The sequence below is a fragment of the Vespula vulgaris genome, chromosome 25 (assembly GCF_905475345.1).
Source record: "Vespula vulgaris chromosome 25, iyVesVulg1.1, whole genome shotgun sequence".
In the NCBI taxonomy this organism is placed as follows: Eukaryota; Metazoa; Arthropoda; class Insecta; order Hymenoptera; family Vespidae; genus Vespula; species Vespula vulgaris.
In genome coordinates, this window is record NC_066610.1 from 2,554,787 (window position 1) to 2,574,291 (window position 19,505).

General features: G+C 42.6%; 1 protein-coding gene and 2 long non-coding RNA genes across 6 annotated transcripts in view; 1 reads left to right on the top strand and 2 right to left on the bottom strand.

Moving 5' to 3' along the window:
- LOC127072387 (uncharacterized) overlaps positions 1-1,352 on the bottom strand; it is a 38,421-nt gene extending 37,069 nt beyond the window's left edge. Inside the window, exon 1 of one of the 2 annotated variants that reach the window (XR_007785389.1) lies at positions 1,204-1,352. This is a non-coding gene — a long non-coding RNA (uncharacterized LOC127072387). Of the gene's footprint in view, positions 1-421; positions 571-1,203 lie in introns of those variants that run through there. The other variant, XR_007785388.1, reaches the window with a different exon arrangement.
- Positions 538-19,433, top strand: LOC127072365 (uncharacterized). Of its 3 annotated transcripts, none has more exons than XM_051012768.1 (6): positions 538-3,390; positions 14,631-14,761; positions 15,748-15,961; positions 16,067-16,377; positions 16,912-17,251; positions 17,377-19,433. In XM_051012768.1, the coding sequence occupies exons 2-6, from the start codon at positions 14,721-14,723 to the stop codon at positions 17,551-17,553; spliced, it is 1,083 nt and encodes a 360-aa protein (XP_050868725.1). In that variant the 5' UTR covers positions 538-3,390; positions 14,631-14,720; the 3' UTR covers positions 17,554-19,433. The 3 variants fall into 3 exon arrangements, with proteins under 3 accessions (XP_050868725.1, XP_050868728.1, XP_050868726.1); XM_051012769.1 differs by lacking the exon at positions 538-3,390 and adding an exon at positions 14,008-14,491; XM_051012771.1 differs by lacking the exon at positions 14,631-14,761.
- LOC127072385 (uncharacterized) lies at positions 14,841-15,868 on the bottom strand. Its single transcript, XR_007785385.1, has 2 exons — positions 15,729-15,868; positions 14,841-15,642 (listed from the first exon to the last, which is right to left on the bottom strand). It is a non-coding gene; the product is annotated as an uncharacterized LOC127072385 (long non-coding RNA).
- Positions 19,434-19,505: the final 72 nt, after the last annotated feature.

Genomic DNA, 19,505 nt, shown 5'->3' on the forward strand with positions numbered 1-19,505 from the left:
GGCGCGTGTCTAAACGATGCAACACATCTCTATGATAAATTCGTCTAAGAGCGAGTTTTCATGAATTTTCGAAAGGTTCAAGAGAAAGTCGACGAGTGGGTGGAAAAAATAGAATTCGCTCGAGTCGGCTAATAGTGAAAATCGTTGATTTTAGTGCCAATGTTTGCGAAAATCGTAAGATTCGATCTAGATCTCGAATTTCTAGACATTTTATGAATGAAAAAAAGGTTAAGTGGTACGCGCGGACATAGGGTTTTAATGAAGCGAATATATATATATATATATATACACACACGCGCGCGCCATATCTGTAACGTGTATAATGTGTGTGTGTGTATATATATATATAATATGCATGTATATATAGACTAGCTTTCCCAGATGTCGAACGAGTACAATGGGGTCGTACAATTTTACGAACCATCGCGAGTGTGTATTTCGGGAAAAAAATTGGTGAAACCGGTTACACCCGCTCGACCGAGTGCTCGAACATATGCGGACGCTCGCACACGCGCGCGTACGTACGCGAAACGCAACACACACGCCAGTACCGTGCGTCGTCTAGCCGCATACAAAGCGCGTGCTACAACACATCGACCGTGTGCATACATATGTACGTTCGAATGCAGGGTTGCCGGTTCAGGATTTTCCTTCAAATTTAAAGGCTGTTTTCTATTTCAAAGATGAAGTCGATAGTCTCCGAAGGAAAAGGGTCTCGAGTTACGTACAATCGAGTTATCGACGAAACTCTTCGACCTATTAAAATGCTATTCGTTAGGACAAAATTGTACTTTATTTTTGATCAATGAATCGGAGCAATTAACGAGGGATAATAGCCAAAACGTCAGAAGTATCGTCTCGACGACGAGATACCTCGCAAAAGAAGGAAAATGTCATCGGCGGAGCGCATACCGTTACAAAAGTAAACAGGACCGAGTGTCTCCCCGTATCTTGCTCCGGTTTCCAACGTTCGCGCGCACCTCCTTTCGCGCCGAGTAAGGAATCGAACGTTGGTTAAACTTTCAAATCGTTCGTCTAAATTTTGCGTCAGTGTTGCGTCAAAGTGCTCGAAATTCCTTCGAACTCGATGAGACACGAGAGAACGGTATTATTTTCGAGGAGAAAAAGAAAACAAGCAAACGAGTTAAAATATTAACGGATCAGAACCGTCGGAGTAGGGGAAAGAGAACCATTCGTACGTACCTGAGCGCGTCGCGGAACCGGCGCGGAGGCGGTTCGCCGTTCAGTCGTGCCGCGACCACGGAGCGGTGATTTTCCGCGGTGTTTCCTTTTTACGCGATTTTTACCGAGAAAAGATATCCAGGACGGTTTCACCCTGTAGCAAGCCACCGCAGGAGGGATATGCGACGATGCGTTTGATTTGACGTTTTGCGTAAAATAGTGCGCGCGCGCGTGTGTGAGAGAGAGAGAGAGAGGGAGAGAGAGGGGAGGGAGAGAGAGAGAGAGAGAGAGGAAGAGACGAACGTAAAAAGAAGATCCGGGAAACTCATTCGTGCGGAATCGTCGTATCTCTCTCGCGTATGCACGTCCGGCCATTCGGTAGTACGCGATAAGTGAAAAGTGCGACGATCGTAAACAAAAGCGTTGACTCTGATACACGGTAAAAGGCAGGAAAGAGAGAATCTCGTGACACATATACGTATACAGATGCACGTTGCATACACGGATTTGGAGTAAAGAGGAAGGAAAAGGCAAGTCGATCGACAGCGAGTGAGCGAAAAGAAAGTAGAAGGAGCCGAGAGGCTGTAACGCGTTTCGTCGCTGGACGATCGGTCGTCAGATCTGGATCTGGCGCGTTTTGCCGGTGCGCCACGCCGCGGGCCTCGTTTCTCTCTCTCTCTCTCCTCTCATTCTCTCTCTCCTCTCTCTCTCTCCCCCTTTCTCTCTGCAAGTAACAGTACTTCCTCGCGCTCCACGGAGTAAGCCTCTCTCCGAAGAACGGGACCCAACGCTGCCGTGTCCGCTCACCATACCTCTCGTCGCGCCTCCCTCTCGACTCCCTTGTGCCTCCCTCGCACCTCCCTCGCGGTCGCAACGAAGCAGTCCGGCTGGTCGGGTCGAGAGGTTTCACGTAAAACCAGTCCTCTACCCTTTCCCTCCCTACTCCTATTTCTCCTTCGAACGAACCGCGAGTTACTACTCCCTCCTTTACCGACGCACGAGGACCTTTCGTCAACTGGCACCTGCCGACCGACTCCTCGAACCTCGTCTTCCTCTCGATAGTCTTACGAACACCCTTTCCTTTTTCTTATCGATCCTTCTCCGTTTAAAACGAAACGAGGATATACACGTTCCCATGCGACTTTGAAAGACGTAACGATCATCAAACATTTCTAATCTTTCCGAATCGTAAAGAGAAAGACGATATCGTTTGTTTCTCGAGTATCGCGGACGTAAAAGCGGAAAGAAAGGGATATCATCGTGTCGCGATGGAATTTGTTTGATCGAGAAAAGAAAGTGGCCTTAGTTTCCGAGATCATCGTCATGGATGCAACGCGACTTTGTCACACGGCTTTCCGCATTTTCAAAGGAGAGTGAGAAAAGGAGGATCGAAGGGAGGGGAGTGAGTGAAAGATAGAGGGAGAGAGAGAGAGCGCTCGAGACGCAGCGGCGCGCGTAAAATGAGCGAGAGACGTCCGAGACGTTTAGAGCCGTTGTAACAACGAGAACGGCACGAGTAGAGTGTAAAAAGGGGCCTCGTCTGTTGGCCGGCCGAGCGGTGAAGGCGTAAGCGTAAGCGAGTTCGCCAAGGAGAGAAAGGAGGGAAGTTTACGCGGCCACTTTGAGTCCCTCTCTCGCCATAACTAACCTCCTCGAGTGGCTCACGAAGCTTTCTCATTGTCAGTCGGAGCTAGCGTAAAGTTCGAAGAAACGTGCGCGCGTTTCCCACTTTTGATATGACCGCAAAGGGACAGAGATGAATGTCCATTGTATCGGTGCGTGAAACGATATCGTTTGCCTCGTTTTTTCAAAGATAATATACTTTTTTCTTTACGATCGAGAAAGAAACGATCGATATTCGTGCTTCGCTGGACAAACCGACGATTCGTAGCGCGCGCGCGCTTCCTTGCCGATCCTCGCTGGTTTGTGTTTTCATTCGTTTGTCGAAGCTGTGCACACGCGCCAAACTCGCGATCTAGTCGTTAGATCGAGGAAAGTGATACGGCTCGCGAGTGTGGAGTGAAAGAGACGCTTTCCGCCTTTCTCTCTCTCTCTCTCTCTCTCTCTCTCTCTCTGTGTGTGTGTGTGCTTGAGAAGATCGATCAGTGGCGGCGTATCGTCCAAGAGAAGAAGATTCCTCTTCCGTTTGAACGAGAAAGAATAAGACGAACCACGAGCCATGAAGACCATAAGGGCAAGTACTTTCAGGTAAATATGCCTTTCTCAAACTCTCGGTTTATCCTCCGAATCGCCAGAATCTTTGTTATAAAACGTCTTGTACAAGACAAAGATAAGCGTGGAATTTGGAAAAATCAAGAGACGTCGCACCGAAAGTGACTCTGTCGGACGTCAACGTTGTCCGGGGACGGGATGTAAATTAGATCGAGAGATTACGAACCGTGAAAGCAAACACGCGGCGTACTCGGGTCTCGCGGAGAGCCGAGAATCGATAGGATATAAATTAACGAGGTCTCGGACATGGCAGAAGTTCCCTCTCTAGCTCCCTCCTCATCTATCGTCTGGAGCAAGCAGCATTTATTTATTTACCGTAGCGCGTCTAGACCCCAGGGAGACCGGAATGCGCGCGAATAAAGCAGAAGGCGTCCGGTCTCGAGTAAAAACCGAACGATTTCGCATTTATTTTCTTAGGAAAAACGTAAGGAAGAAAACGTTAAGCGTACGTCCTTCCAAGTATCGTTGACGAATGAAAGAAATTCTTTCCGCAAGGGTTGCGTGCAGGGTTGCTAACTGTTGACATTTATCCGCGCCGAGATTCGACTCGTTTTTCTCGTTTGCCGCAATAACAATCGACATTTATGCGAAAACTATAAATACCGGCTCTGACGGTGGCCGCTCATTATGCAAATATCGTGTTCCCGCTCGCGTCGCCGTCGACATTGGCGACATTGGCGACGGCGGCTGCGACGGCGACGACGAAGGCGACTGCGAAACTTAATTAAGATCGAAAACCTCGACTGATCCAATTTCCTGAAATTCCATTAAACGATAAAGTCCCTTTAGAATCGATCAACTATAGGAAATACGGCATCGTTCTCCGGTCTAACGGTGACCGCCATTACTTTTTATTTTTGACCGCTATTACAAAGAAAAAACTGCGCAAGACTTATCGTCGACCCTTTTAAAAAGAAAGGTTAGCTCGCGAGCAATCGTAATGACGTACGGCCGGTACGCAGGTGGATAAGATAAGGTCGATGTCGGTCCCGCATGTAAATGTCTGCGTATTCGAGCTTCCTCTCTGCCTGTGTCCCCTCCCCCCTCCCCCTTGAAAATGACAACCCGTTGGTGAGAGAACGTGCCGCGTACGCCGGCGAAGCAGTGTCGCGGCGCCCGATGTCGCGCATACTCGCACGCGGAACACCTGCGGGACAAATTGAAATGCTAATTCGCCTGGCCCTTCCTTTTTCTCGGCCCTTGCATTCACCCTTTACTCTTCTCTCCCTTTTCTTTTACCTTCTATTCTTTCTTCTTGTTTCTTTTCTTTTTTTTTCAACTCTCTTGTTACATCTCTAAAGCTGAAACATCGAGTACTGTTGGCGCCTTAAATAACGCCGCCTTGAGATATCGCGTGCGATATTGGGTTCTACCGAAAGACAGAGAGCGAGAGAGAGAGAGAGAGAGAGAGAGATCACCTTTTAGAAACGTTTAATGACTGCGCGCGTTACGGTTTGCGACTTTGCATACGAAAGAGGGTCGTTATCCGAGCCTCCTTGAAAGTGTGCCTCTGCCAATAAAGGGAATAGAAAGTTACAAAAACTGGGGAGTCGAATAAAAATAACAGACTCGAAGTGGGTGTAAGAAAAGCGCGAATGCGAAGGAACCAAGTAGTTACAAATTTGTGGGAAGGCGGGAAAATTCGTGAAAAAAAATATTTAGCTGAACGATAAAACGAATGGTTTAATTAAAACGTAAAAATAAAGAATAAATGAGCGATAATGCAACGGCACGACATTGTTCGAAAGTAAAGTGAGATTGTTCCGATATAAAAGTGGAGGAAGACTCGAGAAAGCAGAAGATTAAGAATCTTTTAAGAATCGTAGACTTTCTTAGTCTCTTCGTTAAAGCAAACCATCGAGCATATCATTTTATTAATCATTTTATTTTCTATGATATCGAGTACCGAGTCAAAAGAGTCGACCTCTTTCACGCGATTATGCGTTTCCCACGTAAGGCGGAGGAAATTGCGGAATAGAGTTTTCTCCGAGCCAGCGGTACTTCTCTCTCTCTCTCTCTCTCGCTCTCCTTTATGGCGCCTTTCTATCTCCTCTTTTTACACTAACGAAGCGACCGAAACGCTCAATTAAGCGGTCGGCCCTAATTAACGCGCGGATCACTCGCTCATTGTAGAATCTGCTCTCCTGCCATCTCGCAACTTACGAAAGATCTGAGAAAGAAGAACTTTCTTTTTTCCCTCCGCGAGAAAATTTCAAAGAGGGATGTGACGAGAAGGAGGACATTGCCGTAGTAACTCACGATCTCAATGTTGCACCTTTTGCCAAACGAGTTGACACATCGAGATGCGAATGATCGAGAAAAACGACGACGTACGATTACGACTTTGAAGGCTAGAAACTTAATTAGGCCGCATCGAGTGCACAGTTGTTCGGGCAACAAGTTCGAAACTTATTTTTTTCCTTACCTGTTCACGGACGTTTGAGAACGTTTAGAAACATTTACGAACGTGCGCGCCCCATCAACCAAAGCTTCCATAGTCCCTTTCGACGTTCCTCCTTTAATTTCAATCTATTGAAGTTACAAAGTTATTCTCGTTGTGCTAAAAACTCTTACGATCGCGTGACCACGTTAACTCTCGTTAACGGACGGATGTGTTACATCGGCTTCCTACCGAACGTTCTTCGATCGCAAAGACTAACTCGTTGTCGTCTATCAGCGAACACGATTTTCTCTCTTTCTTCCTTCCTTCCTTCACATTTCTTTTATCCATGACTATTTTGGACAAAATGATAAGTCTACGAGTATAATATAGAGGTACAATTGAAATCGATGTAATGGCTATTTTCATACGTGCAAAAGGATTTCTCGTCGTTCGTTCCTCTTGATGTCGATCATTCGAGCCGCGTACTCTACGTGATTTTCTTATTAACGGCTTCTCTTACAAAGGTGAGAGTGACTCATTGACCGTCGCTTGCGATCCGAACCGATTGTGGCGGTAAACACAATCGTACGTATCTGTGCGTATTTGCGTGTCTAACTATAGGAGCCCTTACAGCGCGAACAATTTTATCGCAAAGACGCGGACGTACGTACATAAAGTGAGTACTTCCTCCTTCTCTTATCTCGCTAATACCGCTCGCGGAAAACAATAAATATCGCAAAAGGTGGATAAGCGGTCCGAAGCGCGTTTATAACTGCCAACTGAACGATCTTCGTTAAAGGTGCTTCTTTCGTCCAATAGAAAAATATCCAAAATAACGCTCGAGGTGGATTAGGCTGGATCGCGTTCGATGTAAATTATCAAAATACAGAACGACGTTGGAAATGTTGCTAAACGTCGACACGAGCGACTTATTTAAATGTGAAAAAAGGCACGGCCTCGTTACCAATAAAAAAGACGATTTCGACGTATTCTCGGAGATTAGCTCGAGTTTGCCTTTGTTAGAGAGCTACCAAGCTTTCCGATGAGACGAAGGACGGGGAGGGGGAGGGAGAGGAAGAGGAAGAGGCGGGTGGTATGGCTTTAGACAGGTGAAATGTCGGTGCATCGATCGATCGCACTCGAAAGCCGAGCCGAGAGTGGCTGCCAAGCGCGCTCTCGTAGTTTTCAGGCTTCGTTTAGCGAACAATGCTTCGTTCTAACGGCTCCTTGGAATTCATTGTAAATACGTAGGTATATAGGCGAAAAAGTAAAAAACCAATGCTTTACGCCGACAAATGCCACTCTAGAGTCACGTCGAGCGACTGCTAGTAGAATTTCATTTCTCCATTCTTTTCTTTTTCATTCTTGTTCATTTTATTTACTTATTGTCATAATTTCTTTTCTTCGTCTATTTGTTCTTACTTTATTTGGCAACGTTAACGATTAACGTTAACTCGTCGAACTCTGCGTGCCCTCGGACATTGCCGTCGAGTACGACGATATATCCGACAAATGTCGAACGAAAGAATTGTATCAGATGTAAATTGCGTGCGGCAACTTTTTACATTTGACGATTTCACGAACAAAGGATAACGTTGTTACGTCGAATGAGTTTGTGAATTTAATCTGGGTCGAGCGTACTACCGGTGCTACCTCCGATCCCACCATCGACTGCTCTCTCTCCCACTCGACGTCGCGTTCCTAACTGTAACTCGGATATCTTGCTCGAGGATTTTTGGAAGAATTCCCTTTGAAATTGATTATATCTTGAGAATGATAAAAGAAGAAAGTAAGAGGCTAGAAAGACCCCCCTGAAGGCAGACGACGTGTGCCCTTTGCTCCTATCCCGATCGCGAAAAAGATTTTTGCGAAGGGGGGATTCATCTACAATTTAAATCGACGGATTCTCCCATATATAGGCGTATATATGTGCCTTGGCGCAACTTCTTCCACTGCTATTACTACCACCACCACCACTACTACTACTACTATTACTGTTACTACTATTACTACTATTACTATTCTCCTCCTCTCCGTCCTGATCCTTCCTTCCTCCGCTCGCTCGCGTACTCTCCCGCGTTTCGCCGCCGATTTATGTTTATTCGTCACACGGGTTACGATCCTATGAAATCACGATCCCCTTGTAGATTTATATGTGTATTCAAATGAGGAAGACTAAGGGAGTTACCGAGCCTAACGCGTCGTTGTTGGATTCTTGAGATATGCGGCGCATACCTTTCGTTTTTTCTTTCTTTTTGAGGAATAGGAAAGGAAAGAAATAATTATTATATGGGTATTTTCGTGTAGGAGCAAAAGTGTTACTTGTATCTCGACTAGAAAATCCTCTAGATAAATATGTGTCGGATCATTCCGAACTATTCCTGCACCACTTTCTATTTTCTGTCTGTCTTCGAACAACGTTCCCCTTTGAACGTTCCTCTTAATATCGCGTATCCATTGCGCACAAGTTTTGCGGCCGATACGACGACTAGTTGAGATTCGTCTTAAATTGATATATAAAATAAATATTCATCGAGGATAGGGGGGAGGGGTACATAGATATAGCATTTAACTCGATTTATTCACTTTTCGCTGTAAAGATGACCTTGCCAATGCTCTTGAACCAGATTCCGTGAAAGTAAAAGCGTTGAAAAAGACGGAAATAGAATAAAGAAGAACGAATGAAACAAAAAAGAAAAAAGAAAAGTAGAAGAAAAGGAAGCGATGCAAGTCGGAAAGTTGGAGCATCGAAGGCATCGAAGGACGAGCCAGGAGCAGCAAGAAAGGAAGATAGCGAGCGGTAAGTTACGGTAATGGCGAACCATCGGTGAGTTATGTCAGGACGACGAGAGAAGAAGGAAGAAAGGACACTGCGTACGTACCCACGTATATGTGCCTACGCATGTGTGCGTATGTACAAACATAACATATATGTATAGGTATCGTACGTGTGTACGTAGGGTACCGGATGAAGAAAGCGAGTTCTGCAAATAGCACCGCGATCGAACACCAGGATGAGGTGGTCAGGTGAGACGAAGAGCGGAGAGAAGAGAAGAGAGAGAGGAAGATGACGTACGGCGAGTCGCGATTGGCAGCTGCTATGAAAAAGAACACGGTGCTACGCCTCATAACGATCGTTCCATCATCGTACATATGTATAATATGTATCTATGCGTAATGGTATGTGTGCGCGCGTGCGTTTCTACGTATATCCTACCTATATGTGTATCAACTACTGAACACCAAACGCGCGAAATAGCTTCAATTTACACGCTTTGTCCAAATAATTATTGTGCATTTATGTACATAAGTGCACAGACATCGTGCGCATATATAGTATTTCGTGCGCGCGCGGCTGTTCAGAAAGAACGCGCGGCACCGCCATACGTTCACCTTTTCCTCGGCAAATGCCAACTCTCCGAGAACGTGTTCTGCCTCTAATGCCGATGTAGCACTATCCAAGAAGAAGAAGAAGACGAAGACGACGAAGACGAAGAAGGAGGAAAAGGAGAAGAAGAAGAAAAAGGAGGAGGAGGAGGAGGAGGAGGAGGAGGAGATAAGGAAAAGGACGAAGAAGAGCTTGAAAAGGGAGAGGAAGAGGAGGAGGACTCAGCATCGAGTTTTTCAGAGCGCCCAACGTTGCTATTAATTATGCAAGAAATCCGATTCAATCTCCTGCTTTTCGTCTTCATACCTTGTGGATCTATCTATGCTCTTCTCCGCCTCTTCCTCCTTAATCTTCTTAACGTGTAAATTACGCTGTAAAATATAATTTTTTTCTTTTTCTGAAAATTAAATAATTCGTTGGCGTATTTGATATGAAACTTTATTCTCGTATTTTAAAGAATAGATAAGCCTTCTTTGGGAATATCATATAAGGTACGAGGCCCACGATCCTTTTATTATTATAGATATAGTTGGCGCACATCAAAGTCCCTAACGAGGTAGTTGAGGTGGAGGAGGAAAAGACCTTTTGCTCGTTTCGACGAAATATTCTCTCTTTAACGAAGATCGCTTTTCACGATGGCGCGCCAGTAATGCAAGCTTGTATCCGGTGTCCTCGAGGTACGAGCAAAAGGGGATTACCTTCTTGTCCCCGGTGGAGAAACCTTCTTGTTCGTAGCGTGGCGGCCGCGATATATCCTTTCGATCGATCGCCAGACTCCAACTACACGACGAGTCGCCTTTTTCTCTCTCCCCTCCCGCCTCCCTTTTCTTTCCTTTTCTTTCTTTCTTTCTTTCTTTCTTCCCTTCTTTCTTTCTTTTCTTTCTTCACTCTTCGTACCTATGCCGCATCGAATTCACCCTAACGAACGCTCCTTTGGAAACAAGAGATAGATAGAGATAGGTGAAGGGAATGAGAGGAGAGAGAGAGAGAGAGACTTCGTTTGCGAACGAAAACAACGAATCGCTTCGATGTTCAGCAATTAGGGCTTGAAATTTATTCGCAAATAGTTATTGGAAAAACATCGAACGTCGGTTGCGTTTTGATGGTGAAGCAATTTTTTTTACTCCGTTGCAGGTACGTATCGCAGGCAAGACCAAGAAGATGGAAGACCAACGCTCGATAGTTTTATAACGGAAAGTTTATTCCACAAAAAGCGATCCATTTCTAGTCTACGCAAAGATTCATATCTTCGAATCGCCTTGGGAAGTAGGTACATATCTACTCCAATTAGCATGGTACGTGTTTTCTCAAAGGAAGGAAAGTCAAAGCAGAAGTCTTGCGACTTACAAATTTCTCCTCGCTGCTTTATCGAGATATCGTAAAGAGAACTGAGAATACTTCCGACGAAGAATATACACACCTATTGCATCGAAACAAGAATATGTACGTAGAACGTAAAACTCTCGTTATGTTATTTGAAAATCGGCCTTGCTATCATCCATCGAGTCGATGTTCTACCATAATTCGAAATGGATGTAGGTCTAAAGGCCGCCGCTGTCTGGAAGCGTGTCTCTTCTCGACCGGTGCGTACCACGTTGCAAGATCGCAAAAAAATTAACGAAAAGTAGGGACAACTGGGTATGCTTTACCCAACGAGAAGGTGAATCTCGATCGCTTGGATGGAGAACGTTCGTGTTTGGAAAAATCATGCGTCCGAAGCTAACGACGAGTCTTCGACGATTATCGTAAAACACCCACTCGTGCATTCGAAAGAAGCCTTTGAAAACTTGATCTTAAAATTGTGCGATATTTTTTGGAATATTAAGGTTTACGATCTTTCTTATTTTCATTTTTGTATAGTATTTGTATAGTATTTGCTTGTGCTTACGTCACCAAGCGACGCAATTACTCTCAATTTCTTCGATCTAAATATGTACTGGATTTAACGTTGAACTTAAAAGTATTTCCTTCGTTCGTTAATTAATCAACACTTTGTTCTCGATGCAACTCCGCGCATACACGGCGTCAAAGCGTAATTAACATCAAGAGTGAACATCTGGAAAGTCGCTTGGTCGATGTTGTGCGGGGCAATATAGCGGCTAACCCGTGCTAATTTCGAGCGCACTTGAAAATTCTATCGCGGAAAGCGGGTCACTGCGGACTATTAAAAAAGGAAAAAGATAGATTGAGAGGAGAAGGATACGGAAGAGAAAAGGAAAAAATGAAAGGAAAAAAGGAGTACGAGAGACGAGATACTAGCAAATGCTAACCCTGACAAAGAATCATTTCGCGTTGGAAACGAAAAAAGCTCGTTTCTCATTTCGACGTATGCTTTTTTACGTCACGAACTAAAGCCGACGGAAGGTAGTAGTATTACCTCGTCGATGATTTGAAGGATAATCGGATCTATCCCACTCCTCGTTACGACTTATCGTAGATACTAGGGAGCGTATGTCCTATGACGCACGTCATTATATACACACGGAATGCACTCTCGTCACGCGTAACAATTGGATGCCGATATTAAGATGAGTGCAATGATGCGCGATCGTAGCACGAATTTATCGGTAAATGAAAACTAAAGAGAAGATAATGATTCAAAGTCTTTTGTTGTTTCTATTGGCTCTCGACCGCTAAATAATATTTTTAAAGAATTCTATGTGAGCTCAATATGGATTGCTAATTGAATAGATTTTTAATGGGGAGGGAGTAAAATGTACTTTATCTTACCGAGGAGATAAAACTACAAAGTATAGTAGTAAGATCGAGAAATAGGCGCGATATCGCGCGGCTCGTGCGATAATAAACTTGCCGATGATAAATCGTTTTCCACGATAGATTTGGAAAAAGTGATAAAATCGTGTACAAGTGTAAAACGTGAAAAATACAGAAGGAGAAGATGGGAGAGAGATCGATGCTACTTCGTTCGGTCTCGGATAAACAAAGAGAATGGACGAGAAGTAAAGAAAAGGTAAAGGAAAGAAAACGGATCCGCTCGTACACGAGTTATTACATTTTGAATCTTTCTTAAGCGAAGGGCCATAGTCCCTCGTTCGGTTAAAAAGACAACAACAATGAGACAACGATCCAAAATAAAAGTGGCAAAGTCGAAGAAGAAAAAGCAAGAAGAAGTTACGATAACGGCATGCATGTTCAATGTTCGTCCATGGTCACTGCGTCGATACGACATTCAGATAAAGCTTAAGGCAACTAATACGGGCTTATCTACCGTGATAGATTACGTATTTGCCGTGTTGAGGATAAATCGCAAGAAGAGGGGAAAGAGAGAGAGAGAGAGAGAGAGAGAGAGAGAGAGAGAGATCAGCTTTTTCGAGTTGATGGCCAGAGGCGGAAAATACAAGTAATTAACGATGCGAATCTACGATGTTCTAAAGGTCTCTCTTTCTCTTTTTTTCTTTCCTTTTACTTTACCCCTTCCTTTGCGTTTTGTTCGTCTCGTGGCGATACTTTAAGCGTTACGCTTCCAAACTCCAGTAAAAGACGCTCGAACCAACTGCGATCGTCTAATAAAAGGAAAGTCGGTCTTCTTGCTGCCAGTCACGTGGAAAATGAATGTCGTGCCATCATTCATGCTGCTAATATGCTAACGACACTTCTACTTTCTTCTGAAGACGAGAGCGTTGAGTCAAAGTGAGAAAAATAGTAGTCGACTTTGCGAGAGCTTTAAGAAGACTCGGGGTATACGTTTTATCTCTCTGTTTAATACACAAACTGTGTATCTCGGTGGAAAGTAATTGATTGCGCGATGCCCAGGATACATCATCTCGCGCCTTTTTGCCGGAATATTGCACCTCCGCTGTTGTATATCGCGTATCGGTTTCGTAGTAAATAAAGGGAATACAGGTTCGTGCACACGCGTGCTCACTATAGAACGAAAATTTATCGCCTACTTCGCTTCTTCTACGCGACGATGTATTATAGAAACGCTTGAAGGCAATGAAAGAGAGAGAGAAAGAGAGAGAGAATTCATACGTCGCTTTTGGAAAAGCGTATGCATTCAACATCGAGTTTAACGTTAATTACTTTCAATTAGTATGCAATAGTTTTACTACTTAATAATTTAATGATTTTAATAATGAATATTTCCGTTCACAAAAAACAGTTTCAGAATATTTCCAAATAAATTCTTCTTCATTTTATTTGTTATCTCCTTTTTACAATTTTCACCGATTACGTTCATATATGATGAAAATGGAAAGAAATATAAAACAAGGAAAAGAAACATAAGAAGAAAGTTGTGTTCAGGGCTATACCAATAATGAAGGTAACAATGTTGACCTCGCGGGTCGGTAGACACACCTCTGCAATATTCTTTCTCTCTTTCTCGCAAGCATCTCTTCGCTCGACCATAGAAACATTGCTTTTTCGTTCCTTTCAAGCCTGTTCTCTCTCTCTCTCTCTCTCTCTCTCTCTCTCTCTCTCTCTCTCTCTCTCTCTCTCTCTCTCTATCTATCCATCTATCGATCTATCTATCTCTTTCGCTTGTGCTGGCTTGAAGGAGAAAGAAAGAATGGCCGATACCTTCTTCTTAAACGCAAGGTGGAACCCCGTGGGTTCTATAATAAGACGTATCCTACGGTGTACACCGTCTGGTACTGCACGTGTACCTGATTTCATGATTGGCCAGCACCCCGCAATCTACCTCATACGTGCGTGATCTATACACCGTCCTTCTCTTTTTTACACCTCCCAGCATCCAAGAAGCTCCGCGAGAAATGGAGAGAGGGGGGGGGGGCAGGGAACGGGATAGGGGGAGGGGGAGGGAGGAAGATCGAGGGAAAGGATGGTAAGAAGATACTATCCGCTGTGTTCTCCTCTAATGCCAACTACAAATTTCATTGGCCAAAAGTACTTTTTTTTTGGACTGCAAATAATAATACCTACGTTTATTTCACTGAGATTTGCGAATTGATCAACGGACATCACGAATAAAATCATCGTCACTTATAATTGAAAATTTAACAGGTATTATTCGAGGCGGGTGGGATGTTATTTATCTTATCGTGTCTACTTTAGATGCGTACGTCGATAGAATTATTTATCGCACTTGTATTTCATCGCAATTGTAAAACAAGTTCAGTCAACGTTCTTGCAGTCATTTACTTCAAGTCCTTGCGTTCTCGTCTTTGCTTCTTTCTAGCTGTGCACTTTCTATCGACTATTTATACTCGTCGAAAGATTTTCTTTCGAAGCATTTTATTTCTAAAATTAAATAGCAACTCGGAATGAAATAATCAAACAATCAAGCGATATACATAAGTATCAAAACTGAGCGATGTAGCAAGGTAAGTATACAGGATAATACGTATAAGGTACATAATAAAATAAGTCTAGGTATACCTATCACAAATATTAACTAATATTCGAGTAAGAAAATTCTAATCGCAATAGAATCGACGAGTAATCAATTTCTACCTTCTCTAGATAACGAACAAAGACTTTTGACCGGTCTTTTAAATCGTCTTCTTCCCGTTGAAACTGTCACGACACTCCGACAACATCATTCGTCCCTGGATGGATCTTTTTGATTCTGCCAAGAGCCCAATAGAGCGGTGGTAAGTTGTTCTGCTTCAATAGCACAAATGTGCATACTACTTTGAGATTCCCATCTCTGAATCAAAATATTTTATCAAGTTCAGCTCGATGGATGTTTATTCGAAAGGCTTCCATCGCATCGCCCGTATTTTTAATATTATTCTTACATTACATAATATCGTTAAAACATAATAGATATTATGTGCTTTTAGAACTTTTACTCTGTATCCTAATTAATGAGTATACATGATGTTTTGTATCATATAATAAATTTCTATATTATCCATTAATTGCAACATTGCATCTCAGTTTTTCCTTTCAATACATCGCATTAGCTATTAGTTGTCGGTGTATTCGAAAGCTCATTTCCGAAGCTAGAGGTTTCCACGTCGTTCCTGGAGATTGTCGTTCCGTTTCTTCTTTCGTTTCTAGGAGGAAAAGGTCTTTTCGTTTTATTTATTCGACTTAAAAAAAGAAACATTCTAATATATATTTGTGTACTCCTTAGAATCGATGCACCTATTTACACAAATGAGTATTCTGCTTACACCTGTGTGTTCTTAACAAACGTATGACGATCGTTTACTTAAATAGACGATAAAATTATATTTTGTTTGCAACTCAATATTCTCCCATGGTACTTTTGCCGCGTTTCTCGTCGTAATGCCGGAACCTTTCGGCGGTGATCAAATCCATTCTCCGTTTATCCACCTGATTTGAGAAAGCGAAGCGTTTTGGTTGACGGGCAGAGGCCTGCGGGCAATCAGCTCGGACTCCAAAGAATTCGGAAACAAGGAACCGATTGATTCTACCCAACACACATACTCGTCGCATTCGTATTAAATAATATTGTTCCATTTCTTGCTATCGGCGTCTCTATTACATTTTGAATAAGGCGTATCTGAGAAAAATGGTTCTGATCAAAAAAAGATATCGCTTGAGAGGTAAACAATTCTCAAGTTGGAACGTAAGCGACGATAATAAAACCTTGCGCTTCCCCTTGCAGCAGCAGTTTCGACGAAACATCGATGGACAGCTGCCCGTTGGTGACGGTAACGGAAGATAGGGTAAACGATTTTTCAGAGGAAGTGGTAAAGGACGGAAATGATGTGGAAGTGACATCATTGGAGGAAGCGAAAACAGTGATAGCAGCGCTTAGAGCGAAACAGAGGGCACAGGCACATCAAATGCTAGCTTGGCGGAGGACGCTCAAATTGCAGGTAAGCTTCCCGACGACGCAACACCTTGATAAGATTCCGATATAAAGGCAGATATAAAAGGTTCGCGCGTGACAAGTAATACTCGGACACTTGAACATTTTCCAGGAGGAACTCGTGGCGCGGCTGACGAGAGAGAAGGCCGAACAATTGTGCACGTTGTCTTCCCAATTATTTCTCTTCGAATCGCGACTTTGTCGGAAACAGAAGGAAATCGAGGCAAGCCTGGTGCAACGGGAATCGATTATTCTCAGGCAACAAAGAGTGATACGGCAATTGCAAAGCAGATTGGCGGAAAGGAGTGGTACAGGTACGAGAGACTCTCCGCCATGCGACGCTCTCGACAGACTGGACAGCCTCGGAGACAGCGATAGCGCCGTCGTACTCGAGGAGGCCGCGGACGACCCTGCACCGCCGAGGTAAACGTTGTAACATAAACATGCGCGTGCAGCCATATATTTCTTAACAACATAGATTTTCATTTCGAAGACTTTTTATTTAGAAAGACTCTTCTAACAAACTGTTTGACGATCAAAACTGTCCAACATCGAGATATATACGAGATACGAAAAGTCTCCTTGCATGCTTAGTCTCCTCGCAACCCAGACGCAGCCCAGACGCAGCCCAGACGCAGTCCGACCCCGTCCCCGGCATCCGATCCAGCAAGGGGGCTCCGCCTCCTGGCAAAAAAAAACTTCACGGCCGCTATTTGTAGGCTGGACCGCGCGGGGAGCTTCCTCACGTTCTCGTAGCGTAGCGAAAAACGTTTCGTAAAAATGATCGTATGGGATTGCGTATATCGAGACAAATCGTCCAAAGTTCTCCAAAGTTCTAATCCAAATGAATTCTTTCTCCTACTAAACCAAACGAATCCTCGGTTATAACGTTAGCGAATGTCCTATGCTAAGAAAAAATTAAAAATGTATTCATCTCCTTTGTTTTCTTTCCTTAAGATTTCGTTCGAACATCACGGACGTAACAGTTATACGATCGGTATCGGATGCGGTCGAGCCATCCAGCAAATATTCATCGATGCGAAGATGCAACGGTTTTCTACGTAGACCGGAGATCTTGGAAACCGTGTATTCGGTAGAAGAGGATGGCGACAGTGAAAGCAACCAGGAACCATCCGAATCTACAGAAAATTACGAGTGCGATGAGAGGCGGACGAAGAACTTGGGAAATGGGAAGGGCAGACTGCAGGAGCTTTACGGTAGCTTCGAGAGACTAGCGCAGGAAGCTGATTCTCTGGAAAGTGAAAGACCGAGAGGAGACGAGAGCCAACAAGCGCAGGTGACGAGATGATCGAGAACGACGATCTTTGCGATATTTTTCGATAAGTGACACACGTGTATTTCCTTACTATTTATTCGAATTTGCTTGGATTCTATAAATCCCTTTTATCCTTATTGTTTCAGGTGACGTACAATAGAGTAATGAGTAATCACAGGTCGGTGACAAAGCCAAAAGACGTAAAATATAAAAGGATAAATAAGGCAAAATCGAAGAGTTTGGAGGAGCTCAGAGGAAGACTGAGAAATTGGGTAGAAAAAGGAAATAAAATAGCTATATCGTTAGATCAATCCTACGCTTGAACTTGTTCCATGAAAGTATTTAAATTATTTTTGCGAAGAATTATAAATTATTATCACCGTCGATAGCTCGTTCGGTCCTACGAAATCTATGGTAATTTTTTCCTTCTTAGGCAGCAGCGCGCTAAACTGCATTCGATCGAAATTTCATCCTTCCATGTGATATTTACTCTAGTATGATGATACCGTGCATGGGTATGCCGATAAAATTGACGAATTCGGGAGGGAGAGGGTGTGTGTGCGTGCGTGCGTGCGTGCGTGCGTGTGTGTATGTGTGCGAAGGACCGCTTTAAAGACATATGTGATACGAATAGACATGACCGTCGCGTTGGGAGTGTCTTATATTATTATATGCGAAACTCTATTATTTAACTAATGAAAGTTCGACTCTCGACAAAAGAACGATCGTTCTGATATATACAATTTCTAACAACTAAATTCCCCCTCTCCTGTCTTCCTAAACACCGTTCTTGTAATAAGTTCAGGCGCATTAATATGCGCCATTGCATGTTTTTCGTTGCCGATTTTATATCTTGTCACAATAACAAATCGATTCGAGCTTATTTATCTAAAAAATTTATTAAACTGTTTTCAAATGAAAATGTTATCTCGAGATGTAAAACAACTTCTTGTTCTCTTTACTACTTTGCTACTAATGAGTCGCATTTAAATACGATTTGTTCCAAGGCATTAAGTATGATATTGCAAGGCGTTATGTATCATCATAAGTCGTAAATCGAACGTCTTTGTCAATTAAAAATATTACTGTGCAATCAATTAAACGAAAAAAAATGTTTAATCGAAGGGCCTTTAATTTTTTAAAAGAGGCTTACTTTTAAGATGAGCGATATGCCTCTTTGTTATTATCTCATCCTATAAAATTAGTACTGGTGGTGACTATAACGTTAACTTTATATACATATTATAAAAATGAACGAGTGTACTATATCTGTAATACGAAAGTAATTCCTACCGACTCTGAGAATTCGCACTTTTTCGTTAAATATCGTTACACTAATCATACATGCCAGATACATGATGTTACGTCTTTCCGCTTACGTTTCGAAATATCAAATTCAAAATGTATCTTTGATACGATTAATTTTCCATCTCACTACTATCGATATGTACGTCTTTTGCGAATTTTATTCTCTTCGTTAATAAGTAGTCTTACCAATCTGTAAAATTTACACCCATGATTCAGTAACATTGCGTATAATTTACAAACTACTTCTGCTTAATTTGAACGATTGCATACTTGGTAATTTCATCACTTTGTGACACGTATTCTGCAATTCTTGAAATGCATTATTCAAGCCTGTATTTGCTTGGCTGTTTCAGTATTTTGGAATTTTATAAAAACGCTACGTCGTTTCTATCTGGATGACTAATATAAAAGTTGCCTTAGACTTTTTCTCATTTGCGCGCAATTACCAGATATGTAAATATATTTGTATGACTATGTCAGGCTTGTAACTCTTGAATCTTTTCTATTTCCTCGTAATATAACTGAAAAAGATCAATCGATTTTACGTCATTTTAACAAAACTTAAATATGATGCGTCAAATTTATCAAGATATTTCGTACTTTACTTCATTCTCATACTTTACACGATAAGGGTACAAAAAAGCTTCTGACAATCTGCGCTTTGAAGAAAATACACGATATCTCGCTGTTCGCTTGTACATAATTATGAACGTATTATTAATTTAACATATTAATGTCACTTTCGATGTTATGTATATAAGTATATTCTTCAATCCTTTAATAATATAAATTTGAGTTTTATGTTCCTGTTGGCTAACTACTAGCCACTCAAAAGTATAATCCCGCTCGCACAGCTGTATCGTTATTATTGATGTTATTAAAGTTATTAAATTACTTTTTGATGTTATTAAAGATAAATGTAAAGAAATTTACTAATAATAATAATGAAGAACAATTGAAAAATTTG